Source organism: Ilyonectria robusta, assembly GCF_021365365.1.
Source record: "Ilyonectria robusta strain PMI_751 chromosome Unknown BGZ61scaffold_3, whole genome shotgun sequence".
NCBI lineage: Eukaryota > Fungi > Ascomycota > Sordariomycetes > Hypocreales > Nectriaceae > Ilyonectria > Ilyonectria robusta.
The window spans coordinates 2,087,864-2,109,424 of record NW_025764437.1 but is presented as its reverse complement, the minus strand read 5'-3'; the positions used below and the strand labels follow the sequence as shown (position 1 = coordinate 2,109,424).

The window sequence follows — 21,561 nt, the reverse complement described above, 5'->3', positions numbered from 1 at the left end:
TCCTCCAAACGTCGGACCACGACCCGTCACCGACTCTTTCCCAGAGCATCACCTTAATTAATTGCCCACCATGAGCGTAAGTCACCTATTTATTCTGCGCTTCGACTCAATCACCTTCGACCGCCCCGTGTCGTTCACTGCCGTGCACCTCAATGGCCTGCTCCCATTGATATTGCGACCGTCAGCCTCGCGTATCCCCCTTTCCCACACATCACAACACATCAGCTACGCCGTGACTTGAATTCTCCCGTGACACATTTGCTGACTATGTCTCGACAGTACGGGTTAGTACCGCATTCCACAACACCCACGCGCGTCCGAAACGCGACCCTGGACCCCTGACTGACCTCAATCGACACAGATACGGCGGACAGAACCCCTACGACCAGCAGGACAATGGTGGTTATGGCGGCGGCAGCTATGGAGGATACAACCAGAGCCCTCCCCCCCAGTCGGGAGGCTACGGAGGAGGTAAGATTCAAATGCTTATTGTGTAGCTAACTTGATATTGATCACTAACCATCACCAGGCTCCAACGTTGAGATGGCCCCTCTTGCTTACAACGCTGGTTCTATCGCCCAGGGCGACCCCAATGCCATCCTGAACGAGTGCCGTGACATCGACCGTGGCATCGACACCGTTGAGCAGAACTTGGAGCAGCTCCGCATGCTTCAGCAGCGCACCCTCGATGACGCCGACAGCTCCTCCAACAGCGCCGCTAACCGCCAGCTGGATGGCCTCTCCACCGAGACCATGGCCCTCTACCGCGGCCTCACCGAGCGTGTTCGCACCATCAAGTCCAACCCTGAGTCAAAGAGCCCCAAAAACAGCCCGCAAGTCAACCGTGTCGACCGTCGCCTGAAGGATGCCATTCGGCAGTACCAGACGGTGGAGTCACAATTCTCCAAGCGCACTCAAGACCAGATGGCTCGCCAGTACCGCATTGTCCGCCCCGATGCATCGGAGCAGGAGATCCGCGAGGCTGTTGAGGATACCAGTGGCCGACAGGTCTTCAGCCAGGCCATGATGCAGAGTGACCGCCAGGGCCGTGCCCGAGCTGCCCTCAGCGCTGTCCAGGACCGACACGCTGCCCTCGCCAAGATTGAGCAGCAGATGAACGAGCTGTCTCAGCTCTTCATCGACATGGATACACTCGTTGTCCAGCAGGAGGCTGCCGTCACCCAGATCGAGCAGAAGGGTGAGGAGGTTGTTGAGAACCTCGACAAGGGTAACGAGGAGATTGGTGTCGCCGTTAACACTGCCCGCAAGACTCGCAAGAAGAAGTGGATCTGCCTGGGTATCTGCGGTATGTTATTGCTCGTGATTCTTGACGTTGAACATTTTAACTGACTTGTTATAGTGGCCATCATCGTCATCATCGTCATTATCGTCCTCATCTACATCTTCGTTATCAAGGGACAAAATAACAACAAGAGGCGAAGCCTGGTTATTGACGGCCTCGATGTCATCAAGCACATCGGTGCCCGCGCACCTGTGGCCGACGATGCTGGTGATGCCCTGAACAATCTCGCTCTTCAGCGATTGCACCTCCCGCAGTTGCCAAGACACTAAATGTGCCTCCCAATTTTTTTCACTCGACGTCGAACGAATGCATTAAGAGCTAGTGTCCGCGCTGTCGAAGAAATGCTGGGGAGGAGGGATCAGCTGTGTACATCAGTCTGCAAGATCGGTTTAAAAACGCACATAGACCGGCTTGCCCCAATCGCTTTACTATGTTGGGATAGATATGCCTTCAGGGAAGGAGGAGAAGAAAAACGAGTCCTCCGATTTGGAGAATGAGGATAAGGGGATAACGGAGAGGACTGCCTGGGCAAACACTGCCAACCATTTTTTTTACTTGTTTTGCTTACTGTCTGGATCACATCTCGCACGCGCTTTTCCTCTTGTTATAGCCTCGATGCCCGTTGACTTTTGTTTGCTGGAAGAAGGCAACGGGGGTTGTTCGAATTCCCATTCTGGAGTTGTTCTAGTCCATTGCATTTGTTAGGGGCGTTTATACTATGAGCTTTAATCACATTTTCTGTTTCTCTTGAAGCTATAATCTGCCAGGTGTTCAAGTATTGATACATGGTCATCTGGACACTAGCCAGCGTGACTAACTTCTACCTCGACTTTGAGTGGAATGACGTAACTGTCTGTCTGTAATGTAACATGGTAGAGTGTATTCAAAATGAGCCAAAATGCATGCCAAAATAATCCATACGCCCATTCGCCTTCATGGTTTGAGGTGCCTGGCCCACCTATGCATTCTATATAGCACACTACATGCTATGTCTGGTTGGTTGATGTTTAGCGACGACGACGACTTCGCCTGGATTAGAGTTAGATCGATTGCCAACGATTTGGAGATTTCGAACTGGCTTGCCTTTGATGAGTCCGCGGCAGGCTCAAGGCCATGCTGCCTTTCGGTATCGAGATGTTGAGTTATAGCGAGGACCCGTCTTTGTAGATGTTCGACAAACCGTCTGGTGCCCGCTCAATCATCCGCCTTGGACTTTTCATTTACATCGTCGTCTTCAACAATCGCAACTTCCGGTGTATCATTATCCTCAGCCTCATCTAGCTGCGGCCCTAGCACAGCCCGCCTCTTTTCGCCCTCGTCAACAACCTTCTTCAGCACGCCCATTCGCCGGCGGAAGTCCTCCGCCAGCCCTTCGACGTCCTCACGGCCTAGCGCGGCGCCGCTACCAGAGCTCGGCAGGCTATCGGGGCGCATATCGACCGGCTCATGCTCGACGCCTTTGACGCGCAGCATGAGGGCCCCGCCCCGGCGGTCATCCTCGCCTGCGTCGTCGCTCTCGTTCTGTTGGACGGCGACGCTGGACCCCGTCACAGCAAAGTTGGGGCTCAGGCTAGACGCCCACGAGACGGCCCAGCGCCCTGGGTCGCTCGCAGGCGCGGGCGCAAGGTCCACGACGAGCGCGCGGTGCGAGGGGTCTGCGGTGGTGGCGGCGGCGAGCACGGAGGGGTCGTCGTCGGAGAAGATGTAGTGGACGCGCGGGTGGACGGTGGCATTCGTGGTGGTGTTGGTCAGGAGCGTGAAGAGCGGCTCGAACGGCAGCGGCGGCGCAGCGTCTTCGGGGACGTCGGCGTCGTGACGGAGAAGCTCCTCATGTTCGGCAGCAGTCGCAGCCGGGGACGGGTCTCTATCGGCGGCGGCGGACATGGTGAAGCAGCGCGGGGATGGTGCGGGCGGTGGTGGTGTTTGGAGACCACGACTGCCGCTCCGGGAGCATCTTTAGAGGCGATGGCTCCGTGATGATGAATGTCCTGAGAGGTCGAAGCTTGTTTGATGAGGCAACGTTCATCCGTGGAGAGGTTGAGCTCCTGTCGTTCGTCCTGGGGATGACGGATGCAGCCTGGGCTTATCTTATCGGCACGTGTGGAGAGAGCTCCTTCCGCAGCGTAAATGTTGGGGTAATGTGACTTGACATGTGACAACCATCATCCGTCGCATGGATGTCCTTGTAGCAAGAGGGGACTACCTAACGTTTGAGACTGACTCGCTGGATAAGCAGCAAAACATCACAACATTCGCCAAAGTACTGAATGCCTCTTTGGGTAAGCTTGCCAGCTGGCCGTCTAGAATAGCCGGCGCCGGGAACCCTAACCTGGCAACCGTTGCTGGCCTCGCACGCGGGATCAATCCCCTTGCACACCAACATCTCGGACTTCGTGGGGGCGGCGCACACACAATGCGACGTGGTGGCACACCCTCACAACCGCCCTTGTGATCCCGTGCCCAACCGCGGCTCCCTGTTACGCTGCGGGTTGCGGAGCGTTGCCTGCCGATCCCGTGCATCAAGAACAAGCTCGGCTCACAAGCAGTTGCGGTTTGTTCACCTGGAGGGGGACACGGCCTAGATGTCCGACATATCCCGCGCCGCGGATGACCTAGTGATGCAAGGTGATGATGACCCAGCAGACCGGATGTTGTCCATGAACCGAGGGGGAGCGGTGTTGGGATGGGACGGGACAAGTGAGATATGGAAAGGTAGGAAGGGAGGCCGCGAGCCTCCGTTGTCCGGGGGTGCACCGAGGCCGCAAAGCCCCTTTGCAGCCAGAAAAACGCCGTCCCCGTCTATTGAGTATGCGAGATCTACAACAAATGATGGATATCCCCTCGCTTTTGCTCCTGCTGGAAGATTGATTCCCGCCCGTCCCAGGTTGTCTGTTGTTGAGAGACCGAGTGTGTGCAACCCCAACCAAAGCATAATGCAACCAAGGAAACACACAGTAAGAGGGACGGAAGGAAAGGAAAAGAAAAGGAAACCAAAAGAAAACTCCAGAAAATGCCCACCCCCTTGATGCCTTTGAAGAAACGCCGTCCCCGTACCTTTCTAGTTTCGCATAACCCAGATCGCAGGCCAAAGGAATTCAAGTTGTCGCGTAGCGAGGAGGAGGATGCCCTTTCTTCCATCTCCCTCAGGAAGAGTGAAGGGCGCGGAAGCCAGCCGCAATCAAGCTCCTCGACTTGTCTTTGGAATCTGCCGGGCCATTCCAGTAGAAGAGACCCTGTGCGACCATTCGTCAGCAAACTAACCCAACAACAACAAAAGCTGCACGTCGACGCGGGGAGGATGATGAACACCTCGCTAGTGTCTGAGACAGAAATGCAAGCCAACAAATAATTCACCACCGGCGGTTTGTACTCACCCCTAGTCCCTTTTGTTTGCAGAACCCAGCCTTAACCTTCACGGTGTCCGGGTTGTCATACGTCACGAAACCGCCATCGGCACCGATGCACTGCGCTGCGACGTGGCGTTTGTCAACAACCTCTTTGCACCCTTTGCGAGGGAGTTGGTTGTACTCGAAGGTGCCATCGTCGCCGCCACCGCCGCGGAACTTTTGGCCTGGCCCGGTGGCGTGGAGGAAGCTGCGTCCGTAGGTCGGGATGCCGAGTAGGATCTTCTGGGCCGGAAAGCCGTGAGACATGAGGTACGACACTCCTGATGACCCCGACGTCTCGTCTTTGCTTATGTTGTAGAGCTGCGCGTGGTGACCACTCTTCGGGGTCCATGCTCCGAAAAAGTCGTATGCCATGAGATTCACAAAGTCCAGGTAGTCGGAAATTACCGCCAGATCGATGAACTGTAAGACGGCCTTGTTCGCCGGCAGCGCGGCCGTCAGGATGAATTGGTCCTCCGGAAGGTGAATGCGGACGGCTGCTAGTAGGGCAAGGAAGTCGTACCCTTGCTTGGCATCACAGGGATACTCCCATGCGACTTTTACGAGGTTTGTAATTAGTCCCATGTGTCCCCAATCGAAGAATTTGGATGCCGGAATCCTCTGGGGCGGGCACTTACTGTCGATCCCATCGAGGCCCGACGCCTCAACGAGACCCCGGGCAGACCTCGCAAAGTTATCCCGCAAAAGCGTGCTGGATGCCACGACGGGGAAAACCTCGGGCGAATTGCCTCCTCCGATAGACAGAATGACCTGGAGGTGAGGGTGTTTCTGTTTGAGGTGCATCAGGGAGCCCAGCCCGCCTTGCACGCCGTCCACTGGGGCTCCAGCGTCCGCCCACTCGTCGCTCAGCTAAGTCAAGGAGCCGGAGTCAGCGCTGAAATTCCCCCGTAGGTGGCAATCCGAAATCTGCCATGTAGATCGGAGATGGGGGGACAACTCCACGAGCAACTTACGAAAACACCGCCATCCACCGAGACGCTGGCATACGCGTAGTAAACATGGTTGATGCAGCTGTAATTGAGCATTCCAGGGGTGTCGCCCTGATATATCCGGTAGTTGGGGAAGTAGACGGCGTTGGTGTACATGACATTGGACACGCTCGAGGCGATCCGCGACTTGCGCGAAGGACTCATGATGGCGACGAGGGAAATAAAAGGCTCAGAAGATTTGAATCAGACAAGGGAAACCAAACATGGGCGTCGGCTCGAGAAGGAAGTAAGCGAAGGGGTCGAGTTGTAAGCGGACATGAGCTGTTTTGTATACGGCATGCCTCAACAGCCCAGTGGCCGCGAGCTCAAGAGAAATAAGGAGCTGTGAGCTGAACAGATCAATCAGGCATCAAGGGTGGCAGAGCAAGTGTCTGAATTGTGGGTGAGAAGGATTGCGATGACCTATATAAGAATCCCAGACCAGCAACAAGCCGCGACGGCACGGCGAGCGGAGGCCAGGACTTGGTCTTTTGCCAGCTGGTTGGTGCTTTGGCTGGTGTGCTTGCGCTGGTGGAGCAGGGTCCGGTCTCCAAATTACGGGAGGGTCCAGGATTCAGCGAAACCATGATGCATGACATAATTGCGGGGAGCCGTCAGTAGTATGGATGATGAGACCTGTAGAATTTGGGGTGCTTGGGATGAGGCAGAGCTCAGAAGAGCCCCCGAGAGCCATCAAGGGCGACCGTGGGAAAGACGCTTCCCCGTCGGAGCCGCGTCTGCTGGCGCTGCTGTGTGTGATTACCATTAGTCTACTTCGCAATGCTGGGGCCACACTAATTCGGGCCTGCTTTGTGATGCTGGATCGATGTCCAGCCGCCTTCCGCACTTGGCATGCCAGCATTGGACCGTGGCACGCGGGCTCAACGGCGACACCGCTCATTTCGTCTTTCCAACGAAAGAGCGCGTCCGACCCCCGGCAAGCTGAGTCCTGAAGAAGGCGTCTAGAACAGTAGAACCCGCCCGGCCAGTGCCGACAGCTCGAGTGTCCAGTGGCTGGCCCCGGCAGTAAGGGTTCGACGAAGATCAACAATCCTCCCGTACCGCGCTGGGTTTTGCCCCGTCGTTGACGACAAAGATGAAACAGATGACAGGCCAACAAAACAAGACACGTACACCCGTGCTTCGTACACCGATCCCAAAGGAGACGGCGCCGTTCCGTTCTTGGGGAGATGAGCGTGCGGCTGTGTGTGCGAGTGTGAGAGAGTGTGTGTAGTGCTCGTGCGCTTCGCGGTGTAAGACACCGATGCCTCGGACTTGAACCTCCACGCCAGACACGAAGAGGTAGGTCTGTACGCTGGTACATGCGCAGTAGGCCTGTTTTCACAGCACCAGCTCCGGTCATAACCGGGTTGCCGCAGGATCAGAGCAAGGAATCCGAAAGGTTAGACGTGGTCCCAGGGGTGAAACAGTCTCGGCCAAGATGGGACTTGTTAAACCGCATCATCGTCGTGTTGGTTACGCCTTTCGAAGATAGGACTTTTCTTCATGCCACAGCCCCGTCCAGGGCGAACCAGAACGAGGCGGATGGGGGGAGGGACTGGGACTGGGGGACTGGGGGATGTGCAACGTCGTGCTAGTAACAGGCGAGCTTCCGATAAGGGCCTCAAGAGCCGTGCGGCTCATGGGCTCCACGGGCTCGCTTGCCATGGAAGTTCTGGAAGGTTGACGAACACTTGGAACGCACTAAATGGTGAGATTAGTTCCATAATAAAACGACCAGGGATGTCGGCTCAACATTCAGTGGAGTGAGACAGCTCCTACTCAGCTCCCAATCCCTGTTGGGTGTGGCTCTGACAGCCAAGTCCAGCCAGGACCAGGCACTAAATCTCACCCAGAATCAACCCTCAGAATCCAAAAGGCCATCCCGTTCAAGTCCCCGTCGTCCCCGAAACCAGGAAGCCAGTGCCCGACCCACCTGCGCAGCGGCTGTGATGCGTGGCCATCCTGAATGTAAACTTGAGACCAGCCACTCATATTAGCGGCGGTTAACGAACGAATACGTAAGGTCGATGCTGCCAGCTCAACTCTCTCCGTCATGCTGGCGTGACATGCGCTCCTCCACATGGCAGCTCGGCAAGCAACCCCGGCCTTTGAGCCTCGGAAAGCCTTGAGAGAGAGCCTTGAGAACCTTCTTCCTACCACCCTCTAGAAAGTGTGGCTCGGTAGTGTGTGCAGAGTAAAGTACCCGTCTATCGTGGAGCTGAATGCCACGCTGGCATGCCCTGTTGTCAGGTCCGTTGTCAGGTCCGAACGGGCGATTTGACGAAGCTGAGAACAGTCAGGATGCGCAACCTCCCCTGTACGCATTTTCAAACGAAGCTCTCATGTTTTTTTTTAAACCAAGTGCTCAATGCACAGTGCCTCGGCAAGGTCTCGGTTTCGGTGCCTTGCTTTGGCAATCATCTCCTCGGGCCGTTGTCCTCTACAAGGCACAACAACTGTTGACAAGTCGGAAAGTGGGCGCGAACGGTCGCCGATTACCGACAGGGGAACCTGGAACCTTGACGGGCTTTCTCCCGGACCCTTGAACAACGTTGCATGGTTATTTATCTGCTGCCATCGATGCAGGCAGGGTTTGAGGAATGTTAAAAAAAAAGTCCCATTTGGCCGCAGCCGCGAAGGGGCTGCTAATTACTTGACAGCATGCTGGACTGGGCCCGAACGTGCCTCGTGCTGGTTGTAGATGATATCGCCAGCGAGTTTCGGAAAGGGTACTTCTTCCCCGAGCGGATCGGAATCGACGAGTAGAACGCCATAGTCGATGTCGATGGTCAGGCGCCGTCAGTGCCGACACCCTCAGGATGTCTGTATATAAGTCAGCAGTCCTGTTTGCCCATGTGAGACCGACGCTGACTGGCGAGTTGGTGGTAAGACTGCACGGCGGATTTTTAAGACAACCAATATTGGCAAGTGAGGTAGCCACTGTTTTGTCGCAAGCCTTGGCTGGTTTCGAGTGTTCCTCGGATCAATCGAGCCGACCCGTCAGATAACGATAAAGGACCCGATTAACAGAGAAGCGTTTTGCTACCTCAGCAAGCATTCCGTTTGTAGTTGCGACACATGTTCTTTGTTCTGGACATTATTTCATACTGTGTCCGAGTGTCAAAGCTCCGGTCCTGGTTAGATGGATGGAACAGATGGTGACCAACCTCTACCCCTACCTCAAAGATGATCGTCTCGGAGACCATACAGTCGAAAGGGTCCGGGAGCTGCGCCTACCGCATGATCATCACCAACACTGCACATCACAATTCTCGATAGAGTAAAAAGTACACCCACCAAGTCCGAGCGGGCGTGCCCTTTGTGTGATTCGGCAAGGCGTGCATCATCTTTCTGTGATGGAAGTGGTGGTCTTTGTCCTCATGACCTGCCGCAGGTGTCATTTCTGCTGTTGGTTCTGCAGACGTCACACAAACGTGATTGAAGTGGCGTCTCCAAGTCCCACGGGACGTGCTCCAGATGGAATAAAGGGTATTGAGCATTGGATTCTGTTCGTTCCCATCCTGTCCCTCTTTTATGGTTTGGTCTACTCAAGTCTTCAGCCACAATGTACAGCGACGACGATCAAAGCTCCTTTTCGCTGGTATCAGTAACGGGCATTGAAACGATATACACACCAACAGAGCAGGACTCGGACGAATTCGAACTGATATATGGCGACCATGATTCAGGGAGTTCGCAGGGGGATGCGAGCTCAAGCGATTCGACTTCCGTGCCACCCGACATTCATGCGCATGAGTTTAAGCATGGCCGTCGATATCACAGCTTGAAAAGTGGACGTTATCCATTGCCAAATGACATTGGAGAACAAAACCGGGAAGACATTAATCATGCCATGATGCTTCAGCTGACGGTACTTATTTGATGATTCGTGATTAGAGACTCCGGTATACCATGAGTCCAGATTGCTGACCATTGGCGCCCTTCAGGATGGAAAACTCTTCTTGTCTGACATTGGCGAGTTCCCACAGAAGATCATTGATATTGGGACAGGGACAGGTGAGCGTTTCTAAAAGGCATTGAGCTATCCGCGCTGATAAGAAATTTTGGTAGGAACTTGGGCAATAGATGGTACGATTTGCACCCGCCATCTTGTATCAGGTCAATAGCTGACTGTGACTAGTGGCCGACATGTATCCAAGCGCCAGCGTGGTTGGCACTGACTTGTCCCCGATTCAGCCGAGATGGATGCCAATTAATGCGCGGATGTTTGTCGAGGACTGCGAGGATCCGGAGTGGATGCACGGATGTGGTTTTGACCTCGTGCACTTCAGGGGAGTTGCTGGCATGCTTCTTGACTCGGATGCTGTTGTCGCCAATGCCTACTGGTACGATTTCCAGGCGACATAATTGATGATGAAACTGGCTGACCAGGCGAAGCAACATTGTGAACGGTGGTTGGATCGAGTTCCAGGAGTTTGATCCCCTGGTGCTCTGCGACGACGGTACCATGAAGGAAGACGACCCGGTGCGGGAGTTTGGTGATCTCTGTGCTCGAGGCATGCGTCAGTACGGATGTACTGCATACGGGAAACAGGATTTGCGGCAAATCCTCGAACAAGCAGGTTTCAAAAGGATCCAGGTTGTGACCAAGAAAGTTCCCATCTCGCCTTGGCCCAAGGACAAGAAGCTATGGACTATCGGCACGTTGATGAAGGTCAGCATCCTGGAGGCTCTGGAGGGATTTGCGGCAAAACCTCTGGAGGCGCTGGGACTGTCTGTGGAAGAACGACGAGACTTGGTGGCCGGTGTGCGAATGAGTCTTGAAGACAATCAGGCCCATCGATACGTCAACTACCACTTCTGCTATGGTCAGAAGGATGAGATGAGCTCGGACTCAGGCCCATCCCTCGAGTAATAGAGGTGCCTTTCTTTCCAAGGACACAGTGTCCCAAATGGATGAGCTGGATCAGGCAAAGATGTGTATGGAGTATGATTGTCGTTCGCAGAAGTAAAAATGAGAATATTTCTGTGGCAGATTCAACTTTCACGTGTAAGGTAGGTAGGCACGCCTTGCTTGGCTCCTGCCTGAGTATGTGGACGCCACGATGCTTCCCAACCCGCCAAATCAGTACAATGAGACGAGATAAGGACGTCATCCTCGGGAAGTTGAGAGAGGCATTTGTCACGTGTAAAATTGACATTTTTCACCTCCGCTCATATTGTCCTTTCAGTACACAATGCAGCCTAAAGGTTCCTTGAGACGTAGCTGCAAGAATACATGGCGATCTGGCCCTGTAGCTGTAGCGGCATTGTGAGTGGCGGCACACTGGCTGACAAACGTCCACCCCCCACAGTCGACCAACGTCACCTCCAGCAGCTTCCTGCTCCAAAATTGCTAAGCTAGAGCTTCACGTCCATCGGCCTCAATCAACACATCGCGACAGTCCCGCTGTACCCCGGCCACCACAACCTCGAGTCCTCGCATCGCTCCCAAAACAGCTTCGACCAGACGATAACCGAGAAACGAACTCCAATCCCCCCACTGGCCCTCGGGCTGCATCAACCATGGCTGCCACCACCGAATCGCCCGCGTCGGCGATCCTCAACCACTCCGCGACCCCCTACAACTTTCACTTCTCGCCCTTCCTCCGACGAACCTATCAGGTCGGCCTCTCCCCCGATCGCCCAATATGCAAGGCCTTCCAGTCTGGCCACTGCCCCAACGGCACGCGCTGCTCCGAGCGACACGTCGCCGACTCCAAGGTCTCGCAGCCGACAGGCGGACTCAACTCGCTGGTTTGCAAGCATTGGCTGCGCGGCCTCTGCAAGAAGGGCGAGCACTGCGAGTTCCTCCACGAGTATAATTTGCGCAAGATGCCCGAGTGCAACTTCTTCATGCGCAACGGCTACTGCTCTAACGGCGACGAGTGCCTCTACCTCCATATCGACCCTCAGAGTCGCCTGCCACCCTGCCCGCACTACGACATGGGCTTCTGCCCCCTCGGGCCCAACTGCTCCAAGAAGCACGTCCGCCGCAAGCTGTGCGGCTTCTACCTGGCCGGTTTCTGCCCTGAAGGTCCGGACTGCAAGGAGGGCGCCCATCCCAAGTGGTCCAAGGATTTGGAGAAGCCGACCCTGAAGTCTGAGGAGAAGGAGGAAGAGACACGGATAGAGCCGATGCGTGAGGAGGAGATGGATCGGATGAGGGACCAGCAGAGGGATAGGGATGATGGCAGACACGGCCGACATGGAGGAAGGGGAGGGAAATGGCGAGGGGGCAGGGGCGGACGCTTCCGCGGGAGAGGAGGCCACTAGTGGAACGATACGAAACTACGGATTGACTGTTCTGGGGACTGTATTAAGATTTATGATACCCTCATGGGATTTGGTTTGGGAAAATGGCTTCGGAGTGGACTGCACGTATGCACATGAGCTTTGTCGCTACGAGACATGGCGTTGAAGCAAGGCAAGACGTTTGACGAGACGTTGAAGATGAAGAGCGTTTCACATTATATAACCAAAAGTAGAGTCGTGACGGCGTCTATTAACAGAGTGGTTCCTTTTTTACATGCCCCATCATTAAATGCTTTTTGAATGATGAAAATGGTCGTTATGATTCATTTGACTCAAGAGGCGTCAGAGTGCTGGGGTGTCCAGACCGAGCCGTGTGCATCAGAGTTCCAGACGTTGGGGTCCGAGGGAACGGCGATGAACTCGGGCGTAGCCTCACCGTGCTCACTCTCGTTCTCGTGCTCGTCCTTCTCCGACCCTTCACACGAGCTCGACTTCCAGGTAGACAGTTCATCCACCTTGCGAATACCCATCATCCACGAAACGAGACTTCTGGGTGCCCAGCGACCTACAAAGCCATAAACACTGGATCCCAGGCCAACTCGGACGGTTTCGGTGGTAATCGTCCCATCAATGACATCAAAGACGGTGTTATGAAGGCGTCGCAGCGAGCTGCCCCGGAGGCCGACGATGCGGCCGCCAGAGATTGCGGAACTCGTCTGGGCGATAAAGTTTCGGCCATAAACGTGACGAGCACCATCAGGCCAAACGAGGGTGTCCTCGGGATTCCCAGCAGTAACAAGATTTTGACTTGAACCTCGAGAAGGCACAAAACTAGAGAAATCAAATGTGCCCAGCTGCATGTGAGTGACAGGGATGTTCAGCGGGCGAAGCTCGGCGGTGAGAACTTCAGTGAAGGCCGAGAGTGCCGAGCACACTGTTGCTTCAGGTGCGTGGAAAGGCGGGTTGATGGACGAAATGATGGAAGGCGTAAACACGAGGACCTTTGGAGGCACCCATTTCTCGCCGATCGGGTTCAGGCGGGATGTGAGGAGAGGTAGAAATGCCTGGATTGTGAGGATCGGCTGGAGCAGGTGGGTATAAAAGAGGTTGGCAAAGTTTGAGGGCGGAATGGTGGCGATGGGAGAAGTCTGATAGTGGAGGCTTGGGATAAGGATAACGGATTGTAATGTCAGTTGATTTGGCTTCATCTTGGCCCCAGCAAGAGCTTGTGGTGACTGGAGGAAGAGGGCGAATCGCTCAATGGCGGCACCGGCGCTCGGAGGCTAGTTTTTGGGTCAGCAACATCTACAGATATTCGCGGGCACCACGAAACTCACATCGGTGGTATCGATGCTGAGAGGTCGGATATCTGGTCTCGATAAAGCATGGACCATGGACTCATCCTCGGCAGCGTTGCAAACGATGTAGACGATAAATCCCCGCCTTTCCATGTCCAGTGATAACGACTTGGTTAGAGGCAGCGTTGGCGACCCAGCGATGACGACCACCTCGACACGGCCGCCGTTTCTTGCTCTCTTTGCCCTTCTTAACTTCTTGGACATGTACTGGCTCGTCCTGTATCCTCGGTATGCGACGGTTCCGCATATGACGACGATGACGCCCGTCAGGATTCTGTGCCTAACCACCCAACCTTGTATCCTCTCGAACTTCGACAGCGTAACGACCGTTACAACAGGCTTTACAGTAGCCGCCGGCCGGATCATGTCGGGTATCCATGGTGTTGCGGCAAGAGTTTCTCGGACGACGTCGGCGGCTCGGTCGACGTTCAGGTCGACAAACTGGGCAACATCGTCGGAGTAGCGACGGATGTGCCCGTTAATGCTGGAGAGCTGGAATGGCCTTGTTAGCTTGCGGAGCCATGGAGGTGTCTGTTAGCACTCACCACGTCTTGGAACAGGTTGTCGTCCGCCGACATGGTGATGGGTTGTGGATGGCAGAAAAGGAAGAAAGTTGGGCTGGGTCCATATGACGGTATTCGACTTTCATACTGCTGGTGGAGAAGCTCTGATTGCCGAGTTCGCGCGCCTATCGTGCACGGACCACCTTGACTTTTGTTCCCCCTCCAAGCTCTCCAATGTTCGGACAAAGACGTCCGGGGTTAGGCATGAACTGTGTAAATAATCTTCTTCGACAAATTTCCCGCAATTCGAAATTGGTTTTACTTGACGACTTACATAGCAGGTTTCAGCGGGAGACTCGGTATAGGGTATGGATGAAGCATTTTTAGTTGCTGCGTTGGCTGGAACTGGCGGTCACTCCCAATCTCCACCAACCCAACTCCGGCAATCGACTGGCAATCGCTGCACAGGGGGTTCAAGATGGTTGATTCGTGCAAAATAAACCATACAAGTCATACACAGGTATGCTACATAATGTGCAGAATTGATTTAAGCCCCGAGAACACATTCATAAAACCGTGAGCAAGACGTTGGTTTGCTGTCAGCTTGCTGACAGGACCACCATTTGCGCTCATCCCCGGCGGTGAGCCTGCTTCTCTAGCTTGGCAGATGCTGCCCGACCCGCGTTTTTAGTATGGATCCCAAAGACCTTTGCCAACGCTGCGTGGTTTGTCGATTGCCAGTGGACCGTTGCTTTGCCCTAGCTGAGGCCCAGTGGCTGAATCACACATGATAATTTGGACGTAGTGATTATGGTGTACATGGAGGTGACGGCTTCGGATGCACCGGTGAGAACAGAGTACCTGTATGATATCTTAGGACGTGGCCACGAGTACAACTCGATAGTTGTCGATGAGAAAAATATTACGTAAAATAGAACTTGAGTCTTGATCAACTGTGAGTCTGCAATGTGACGGTGAATCGTGACGTGTTCGGTGTTCGTTGTCTCTGCACATGCAGATGCCACAGTTCAGAGGTTACTGAGACCCCACAACGACTGGATATTTCCAGATGAAATAGATCCTTCAGCTACAACCCCAATAATTAAGGGCTAATTCTTCAATGATTTACTGGACATGACTTAGATTCCATGCGTGCAATTGTGCCGGTCTCGTGGGCGAGGGGGCGAGTGGCCGAGAAGTGGGCGATTCTAGTCTCCACAAATCGTCGTGAAGTTCTTTCTGCATGAGAGCTCGATCAGGTGGATGCACGATCACAGCCATGCATCCGCTGGGGAAGGGATTGCTACAAAGCATTTTGAAACATACAGATAGGATTCACAGCCAACCCACAACCAACTAATGAACAAGAAATGCAGTTTTATCCCATGAGAGATCTATGGTTCAATTTTAGAAATCTCGTAGCACTGAGACCCACTGAAGCACGCCACCTCCATTCCCCTCCAGGCCGAATCAAGACTGCGGGGGAACCTAGGGAGCTTCCGGCTATCCGCGGTTCGTTCACCACCCAAACGAACTCTCTTCCCCATATCTCGTGACTTGGTCTAGTCTAACTTTCATATAGTTCTTTTCATTTGTATACTTCTTCAACATTTTCTTTTCAGTTACGCTTCCTCGCCACATCTGTATCTCCACCAGTGGTGGTCCACATACCGCCATGTTCCTGTTGGAGTATCTCCGACATCGTCGAGACTGGTATTTGCTATCTTCCATGTCCCGTACTTGCGTGAAACACTAAGAACTAACGTGGTGTTAGTCGGTTCAAGCAAGACCAACGGGCTGCTCGGATTAAAGCTCTTCGATCATATCATGGCTCCTTTAGTGTCCTTGATCGAGATATTCTCGACAAGTCCATCGAGGAACTTGTCCAAGATGTACAAGAAGACCCGAGCAAGGCAAATGATCTTCTAAGTACATATGGCAAAGTTGCCCTGAAGGCCCAAGCTAAGACCAATTGTGTTACGGAGATTATGCTGGCTGATGCTGAAAAGTGGCTGAGAGACGGGTCTGTCAACCTCAAAGGGCCTTTGGCAGGCATCCCAGTAAGCTTAAAGGACACAATCGATGTTGCCGACTATGATAGCACAGTAGGGATGAGCATTAATGTTGGCAATGCGAAACCAGTTGATGGAACAACTACAAGACTGCTCAAGGATGCTGGCGCCGTCCCCTATGTCAAGACCAACGTCCCCATTACACTCCTCAGCTTTGAGTCCTCCAACGACGTGTGGGGACAAAGTTCCAACCCCTACAATAACAAATATACCCCTGGCGGATCAACCGGAGGCGAGGGTGCCCTCCTGGCTCTTGGCGGCCGAATCGGCATTGGCAGTGATGTTGCAGGCAGTGTTCGCTGTCCCGCCCACTTCTCCGGCGTCTACTCCTTGAAGTGTTCCACAGGTCGATGGCTCAAGACCGGAATGTGCACCAGCATGCCCGGACAGGACGGCGTGCCGTCTGTATATAGCCCTATGGCCCGGACTTTGGACGACTTGACGTACTTTACCCGAGCGTTCATCCAGATGAGACCGTGGACTTATGACTACTCATGCCACCCTATCCCCTGGAGATCCGAGATCGAGCGAGAATATTCTCAGAGGATACTAAGAGTTGGCATATTTCGCACAGACGGCGTTGTGGATCCGAGCCCTGCTTGTAAGAGAGCCTTGGAGATGACCGAAGCCGCGCTCCGAAAAGCTGGACACGAGATAGTGGAGATAGACCCCCCGTCCCCATACGAGGCACTGTGTCTTGCGTCCCTTCTCCTAAATAGTGATGGTCTCGAGACAGCCATGTCCTTCCTCCGCTGGGGAGAATGGAATGATTGCGGCGTTGCTCAGCTGAGATGGTACATGACGCTTGCCAGACCCATCAAGTATTTGCATTATCTCTGGGTCAAGTACGTTCGCAGAGACCTCGTCTGGGCAAAACTCATCCGAAGCTGGGAACCCCAGACCGGATATCAGATTTGGCAGCTGAATGCGAAGCGGGAGGAGTACAAGCAGAAATGGTTTGACTGGTGGGATGCATCCGATATCGACTGCCTGATTGCTCCGCCCAACGCAACCCCTGCCATTCCTCACAAGGGAATGCATCATGCAGTAAGCAGCTGCGGATACACATTTCTCTTCAACTTGGTAAGTTCATCCACATTCTTGCTACCTGAGCAACCGCTTACTGCCATAGCTCGACTATTCGGCTGGAGTTCTGCCAGTCACTCACGTAGATAAGGCCAAGGATCAATTACCAAGCGACTTCAAGCTGAACAAATTAAACGGGGTTGCTCAGGGAGCGTATAAGCTGTATGATGCGAAAGCTATGCATGGCTTGCCCGTGGGCATTCAGGTCGTGGGACGACGATTGGAGGAAGAGAAGGTGTTGACTATAATGCAGAGGGTCGAGGACGCCCTCGGCGACGACAGGTTCCCACAACTGGATATTGACTAATTGACAGTCGCTTTAGGAAAACAATATTACTAGCCGCTTAAAATAATATCATGTACAAGAGGGTATGTTCATATTGCGATATAGGCCGACCCCCGGACCAAGACTAGGTACGCTAGAGAGGATCTTGGCTCCATAAGGACGAGAACGTGGCTTTGACAAAGTAAATCCTGCGTCAACGGCTCAAGATATTCCTTGCCGATGTAACCGGGAACTTTGTGTTAGCAAATCAGGTTGAAGTAAAATGTAATGATACTGGGGCGCTCATCTCTGGTGTTGAAGGGGTCCAGGGAATAGGCTCCGATCTCGGCGGCCGTCTCAAACCGAGCTTCCCCTCAGCGCATCAAGCGCAGCAGCTCCAAAGGTATAAAGGAACAACAATTTTCTCCTGTATTTACAGAAAAACAAACAACACTTGAATACAACAGGCTCTACAAGCTCAATTGTGCAATCATGGCTGCTGAGAAAGATCGCTGGTCCTCCAATGTGCGTGCCCCCAGTGGTTGTGTCCACGGCCCCAGCGCCGAACCTGGAGCTCCACGGCTTACATCCGTGTACAGGAATACCAGAACGTGGCGTCGTTCGTGCCCAAGCTCGCTGGAAAGGTCGTCCAGTGGTTGGATCTACAGAAGGACGATGTCCTCATTGACATTGGCTGTGGTGGTGAGCACACTATCATTTTAACTGTGAAAGATAAGCTGACATTTGTTGTAGATGGAATCTTGAATGCCGATTTTGCCAAGATTTTGGCCCAAGGCAATGGATCGATGCTTGGAATTGATAGTTCCGCTTCGATGATCGACTCAGCGCGCGAGCTGTGCAAAGACGCGAAGAACAGTACCTTTGAAAGTCCGTCTCATCTCCCCATCTTGTCTTGAGAGCCATCACTTACACGCACATAGCCCTCGATGCTACCCAGCTCGTCAATAACCCGGAACTTCAGAAGGGCACGTTCACAAAGGCCTTCTCCAACGCCGCCATGCACTGGATCCTACGGCCCGAGGCAACCCGTACCGACTTCTTCAAGGGCGTGTATGCGTCCCTCGCCCCAGGCGGAACCTTTGCCTTCGAGATGGGCGGCCAATCCAACGTCTCCGAGATGCGAGGGGCAGTGCTCATGGCCGTGGCCCGTCGCATCGGGATGCCCGCTGCGTTGGCTGCGGACCCATGGTTCTTCCCTGACGAGGTGTGGGTTACTGCACGGCTTGAAGAGGCAGGTTTCGTCGTCGAGAAGGCGGAACGTGAGTGGCGGCCGACGAAGGCGGATAAGGGAGGCGTGGAGGGATGGGTGAGACTCTTTGCGAAGCAGCTTTTGGATGCGGTGCCGGAGGAGCAGAGGGAGGAGGCCATCAAGGAGTGTGCTGAGGTGTTGAGAGTCGTCTGTCACTGCCCCGGCGGAGGAGATGTGATTTCATACGTGAGACTGAGGGGATTGGCCAGGAAGCCTCTGTGAGATTCTGTCATGTTTATGTTTGCTAGACGTTGCTTCGTTTAATGTTTGAGTTAAATACTTTGGCAATGCATTAGTGTGCTGATTGGACAAAGAATGGAAAGTATGATGCCTGCATCTATCACAGGTTGCTCTTGTAAGTGACACTGAGATGTGACGATGCGTGGCATGGAAGTTAAACGAGCTAGTACATGGCGTACACCTTAACGATTGCACCACTCAAACTCCGCAGCAGATGACCACTACAAACCCGAATACTAATAATGCACGACCACAGGCTGTTGGTTTGCTACAAGTACGACTGCTCACTTAGGCAGATGGAAACCTCGGAGTTGCGTGGCCTCCAAGTGTAGATTAGTCATCGGCTTCTGGACGCCCTTGGAAATTTCTAGTCTGATTCCCAGCCAGCTTGCAAGGTCAGCACTGATCAACTTACACCTCGGAAGGCGAATGCGGCACAAGGCACCAGTCACTTGACGTGGCCGGAGATAGTAATGCGAAACTTGGCCACGAATCGCTGATATGCCATTGACTTGAGACGCATTCGCCTTGGACTTCATCATATTCATCTTGACAATTTGGACTTGGCTTCAGGTTCATCGCTTAACGAAGTTGCATCCAAGTCCGTCCACGTATTGTACCAAATTCTACCAACTCAAACCGCCAAGTATGGCCGACCGCGATGCGTTGGTTCTTTCTTATGTGCACCTGGCAAACTTTCCCAGGGCCAGCGATGCACTGCATATGTTGAGGAAGGTGTCCTCAATGGTGAAGCCGATAATACGAGCTCGAAGCTGGAAGGTTGGAGAGCTGGCCGAGTTCTACCCCGATCAAGCCAACCTGCTTGGTATGTTAATATCCGGCGGTCCGCCTTTTCGCGAGACTAAAGTAAAATAGGCTTGAATGTTGATCGGGGAAGGAAGATATGCCTTCGCTTGAGGCACCCCGGAGATCGGACTCAGTTTTTGCCCATCGAGAGTGTCGTCGATACTATGCTTCACGAACTCGCCCATATCGTGCAAGGCCCCCACGACGCGAAATTCCATGCCCTCTGGGACCAACTTCGAGACGAGCATCAAGGCCTACTCCTCAAGGGTTACACCGGCGAGGGCTTCCTCTCAGAAGGCCGGCGATTGGGAGGTGCCCGGATGCCACCACGCGAGGCCCGCCGGCTGGCCAGAGAAGCAGCCGAGAAGCGTCGGGTACAGCCCACTGGGACTGGGGGCGGCAAGAGGCTGGGAGGAGCGGCACCGCGACCAGGAGAAGATATCCGCAGGGTCATCGCTGATGCGGTGCAGAGACGGAACCAGACACTCAAGGGGTGCGCGACCGATAAACTGAGCGACTCTCAAATCCGGAGCATCGCGGATACGGCAACACGGAATGGATTTCGGACGCAAGCTGAGGAAGACGAAGCGAACGAGGCAGCCATCGCACATGCCCTATGGGAACTGGTCCAAGAAGACGAGTCGGCCAAGTATGGCAGCTCCTACATCCCGCCTACAGCAGACAATCCCACAGGTAACGGAGGCGGCTCAGTAATGGCCAGAGATGCAGGTCCAGGAATTAGGACGACGCCAGTGGTTTATGCAGAAGGTTCCAGGGGAGACCATCGCACAGAACGCGGGCGTGATGTTTCTACTGCAACGGGTGAGGCACAAGACTGGGCGTGCGAAACTTGTACGTTGCAGAATCCCGCAAACTTTGTTGTGACGCGTGCGGGACGGAGCGATCCGCGCAGGCGTCGCGGAAGTTGGGAGCTCGTCCATCCAAACCATCAGAGCCTCCGAGACAGCAAGCGACCATCGACCTCACCCAGAGCCCTCCACGAAAACAACGACGAGTGGACTCACCCCGGACAGAGGCGCCCAAGCCGCCGCAGACATGGCAGTGCAGTTTTTGCGGTACGGAGATGGCTCGGCAGTGGTGGACATGCTCGACGTGTGGAAAGATGAAGGACAACTCGCGATAGGTGGCTAGAGTGATTTTGTCGTTTGTTAGCCAGTAGTTTGTGACGTCTCGAAACGAATTCATTGATACCCGCCGACCTGGCGTGTCCATGTCCATGTCCATGAGTGGGCGATGACTTCATCGCGCTCAATAATCTGTGTCAGCGGTGGTGATGCTGCAAGTGGCTTGCGAATTCGCCGCCCTGCGTCATTGTGTCCCAGGATTTTGGAAACCATGGGCGGGCAATTGACATCGTGGGTCTGAGATTTCCAAGCTTCGATGATGCTGTGAGCCATGCGAGTTTGGGGATGGCGCCGATCAAAACTGGAGATGATCGGCAAGGCGGGTTCAGACACGATCCGAGCTTGAAAGTGATTGGGTCCCGAAAGGAGGGAGGGAGGCAGAACCGGGTACGATGAGGCTGGGGCGTGAACGCCTGGGATGGAATGGAACGCTTGAAGCGGTAGTTGAGAACCATTTCGAGGACAGAGATGGATCCATGCAAGTTCAAGAGTAGATGTTGTATCGAAGCTCGGAAGCGAGTGGTCATGGGTCACCACACCCACGCCACGTTCTCGGATAGCAAGGCTTGGCCCGTATGTACGATGGGGCACGATAGTGTCAATTACCGAAGCATGGAGGACTGGGTTAATAAGAGTGTGGACGCAACAGCCACAACTCCAGGGTCCATGGGACACGGATGGATGAATTGGGGCGCCCGCGGCATGGAGCGGAACACGCTGGAGGGCGATGGACACCCCACCCTTTTGGGCTTGCAGGGGCATTGTGTGGAGGTTCGACGGTCGACTCGAGTCTAGACGTCGAGAGGGCCCTGGGCCCATTGAGGTTCTAGAGGGCATCGAGGCTGGGAGGGTGGCCTCAATGGGCGAGACGCATACTGG

General features: G+C 54.1%; 9 protein-coding genes across 9 annotated transcripts; 5 read left to right on the top strand and 4 right to left on the bottom strand.

Moving 5' to 3' along the window:
• The first annotated feature begins 53 nt into the window (after positions 1-53).
• Positions 54-2,042, top strand: BGZ61DRAFT_443508 (t-SNARE). Its single transcript, XM_046244878.1, has 4 exons — positions 54-284; positions 362-471; positions 530-1,306; positions 1,361-2,042. Exons 1-4 carry the CDS (start codon positions 268-270, stop codon positions 1,570-1,572), a joined length of 1,116 nt encoding a protein of 371 aa, XP_046109775.1. The 5' UTR covers positions 54-267; the 3' UTR covers positions 1,573-2,042.
• A 183-nt stretch (positions 2,043-2,225) lies between these two features.
• BGZ61DRAFT_133120 (uncharacterized protein) lies at positions 2,226-3,346 on the bottom strand. Its single transcript, XM_046237179.1, has 2 exons — positions 2,387-3,346; positions 2,226-2,332 (listed from the first exon to the last, which is right to left on the bottom strand). Exon 1 carries the CDS (start codon positions 3,185-3,187, stop codon positions 2,498-2,500), a length of 690 nt encoding a protein of 229 aa, XP_046109774.1. The 5' UTR covers positions 3,188-3,346; the 3' UTR covers positions 2,226-2,332; positions 2,387-2,497.
• A 1,100-nt stretch (positions 3,347-4,446) lies between these two features.
• BGZ61DRAFT_473638 (glycoside hydrolase superfamily) lies at positions 4,447-5,843 on the bottom strand (the record flags this gene model as incomplete). The annotated part of the gene is made up of 4 exons (XM_046248479.1): positions 4,447-4,536; positions 4,678-5,246; positions 5,328-5,559; positions 5,664-5,843. 4 exons carry the CDS (start codon positions 5,841-5,843, stop codon positions 4,447-4,449), a joined length of 1,071 nt encoding a protein of 356 aa, XP_046109773.1.
• A 291-nt stretch (positions 5,844-6,134) lies between these two features.
• On the bottom strand, positions 6,135-7,297 carry BGZ61DRAFT_133254 (uncharacterized protein). Its single transcript, XM_046237180.1, has one exon. It carries the CDS (start codon positions 7,039-7,041, stop codon positions 6,253-6,255), a length of 789 nt encoding a protein of 262 aa, XP_046109772.1. The 5' UTR covers positions 7,042-7,297; the 3' UTR covers positions 6,135-6,252.
• A 1,949-nt stretch (positions 7,298-9,246) lies between these two features.
• Positions 9,247-10,557, top strand: BGZ61DRAFT_528240 (S-adenosyl-L-methionine-dependent methyltransferase; the record flags this gene model as incomplete). Its single annotated transcript, XM_046253223.1, has 5 exons — positions 9,247-9,552; positions 9,629-9,698; positions 9,753-9,770; positions 9,823-10,027; positions 10,080-10,557. The coding sequence occupies 5 exons, from the start codon at positions 9,247-9,249 to the stop codon at positions 10,555-10,557; spliced, it is 1,077 nt and encodes a 358-aa protein (XP_046109771.1).
• A 486-nt stretch (positions 10,558-11,043) lies between these two features.
• BGZ61DRAFT_443496 (uncharacterized protein) lies at positions 11,044-12,159 on the top strand. Its single transcript, XM_046244877.1, has one exon. It carries the CDS (start codon positions 11,208-11,210, stop codon positions 11,955-11,957), a length of 750 nt encoding a protein of 249 aa, XP_046109770.1. The 5' UTR covers positions 11,044-11,207; the 3' UTR covers positions 11,958-12,159.
• BGZ61DRAFT_443495 (uncharacterized protein) lies at positions 12,160-13,862 on the bottom strand. The gene is made up of 2 exons (XM_046244876.1): positions 13,274-13,862; positions 12,160-13,219 (listed from the first exon to the last, which is right to left on the bottom strand). Exons 1-2 carry the CDS (start codon positions 13,658-13,660, stop codon positions 12,269-12,271), a joined length of 1,338 nt encoding a protein of 445 aa, XP_046109769.1. The 5' UTR covers positions 13,661-13,862; the 3' UTR covers positions 12,160-12,268.
• Positions 13,863-15,331: 1,469 nt separating this feature from the next.
• BGZ61DRAFT_382761 (amidase signature domain-containing protein) lies at positions 15,332-17,629 on the top strand. The gene is made up of 3 exons (XM_046242672.1): positions 15,332-15,510; positions 15,572-16,952; positions 17,002-17,629. The coding sequence occupies exons 1-3, from the start codon at positions 15,473-15,475 to the stop codon at positions 17,260-17,262; spliced, it is 1,680 nt and encodes a 559-aa protein (XP_046109768.1). The 5' UTR covers positions 15,332-15,472; the 3' UTR covers positions 17,263-17,629.
• BGZ61DRAFT_514317 (WLM domain-containing protein) lies at positions 17,630-21,154 on the top strand. Its single transcript, XM_046252205.1, has 8 exons — positions 17,630-17,745; positions 17,820-17,922; positions 17,974-18,108; positions 18,162-18,708; positions 18,805-18,845; positions 18,987-19,125; positions 19,378-19,556; positions 19,607-21,154. Exons 1-8 carry the CDS (start codon positions 17,713-17,715, stop codon positions 20,662-20,664), a joined length of 2,235 nt encoding a protein of 744 aa, XP_046109767.1. The 5' UTR covers positions 17,630-17,712; the 3' UTR covers positions 20,665-21,154.
• Positions 21,155-21,561: the final 407 nt, after the last annotated feature.

Coding starts and splice junctions, on each gene's coding strand:
- BGZ61DRAFT_443508 (XM_046244878.1), top strand. Junction 472..529: donor GTCGGGAGGCTACGGAGGAG/GTAAGATTCAAA, acceptor AACCATCACCAG/GCTCCAACGTTGAGATGGCC. Junction 1,307..1,360: donor GATCTGCCTGGGTATCTGCG/GTATGTTATTGC, acceptor GACTTGTTATAG/TGGCCATCATCGTCATCATC.
- BGZ61DRAFT_133120 (XM_046237179.1), bottom strand. CDS start 3,187: ATGTCCGCCGCCGCCGATAGAGACCCGTCCCCGGCTGCGACTGCTGCC.
- BGZ61DRAFT_133254 (XM_046237180.1), bottom strand. CDS start 7,041: ATGACCGGAGCTGGTGCTGTGAAAACAGGCCTACTGCGCATGTACCAG.
- BGZ61DRAFT_443496 (XM_046244877.1), top strand. CDS start 11,208: ATGGCTGCCACCACCGAATCGCCCGCGTCGGCGATCCTCAACCACTCC.
- BGZ61DRAFT_443495 (XM_046244876.1), bottom strand. CDS start 13,660: ATGATCCGGCCGGCGGCTACTGTAAAGCCTGTTGTAACGGTCGTTACG. Junction 13,220..13,273: donor TCAGCATCGATACCACCGAT/GTGAGTTTCGTG, acceptor CCCAAAAACTAG/CCTCCGAGCGCCGGTGCCGC.
- BGZ61DRAFT_382761 (XM_046242672.1), top strand. CDS start 15,473: ATGTTCCTGTTGGAGTATCTCCGACATCGTCGAGACTG. Junction 15,511..15,571: donor CTCCGACATCGTCGAGACTG/GTATTTGCTATC, acceptor ACGTGGTGTTAG/TCGGTTCAAGCAAGACCAAC. Junction 16,953..17,001: donor ACACATTTCTCTTCAACTTG/GTAAGTTCATCC, acceptor TTACTGCCATAG/CTCGACTATTCGGCTGGAGT.
- BGZ61DRAFT_514317 (XM_046252205.1), top strand. CDS start 17,713: ATGGCTGCTGAGAAAGATCGCTGGTCCTCCAAT. Junction 18,109..18,161: donor GAAGAACAGTACCTTTGAAA/GTCCGTCTCATC, acceptor ACACGCACATAG/CCCTCGATGCTACCCAGCTC. Junction 19,126..19,377: donor ATTCCCAGCCAGCTTGCAAG/GTCAGCACTGAT, acceptor CAAACCGCCAAG/TATGGCCGACCGCGATGCGT.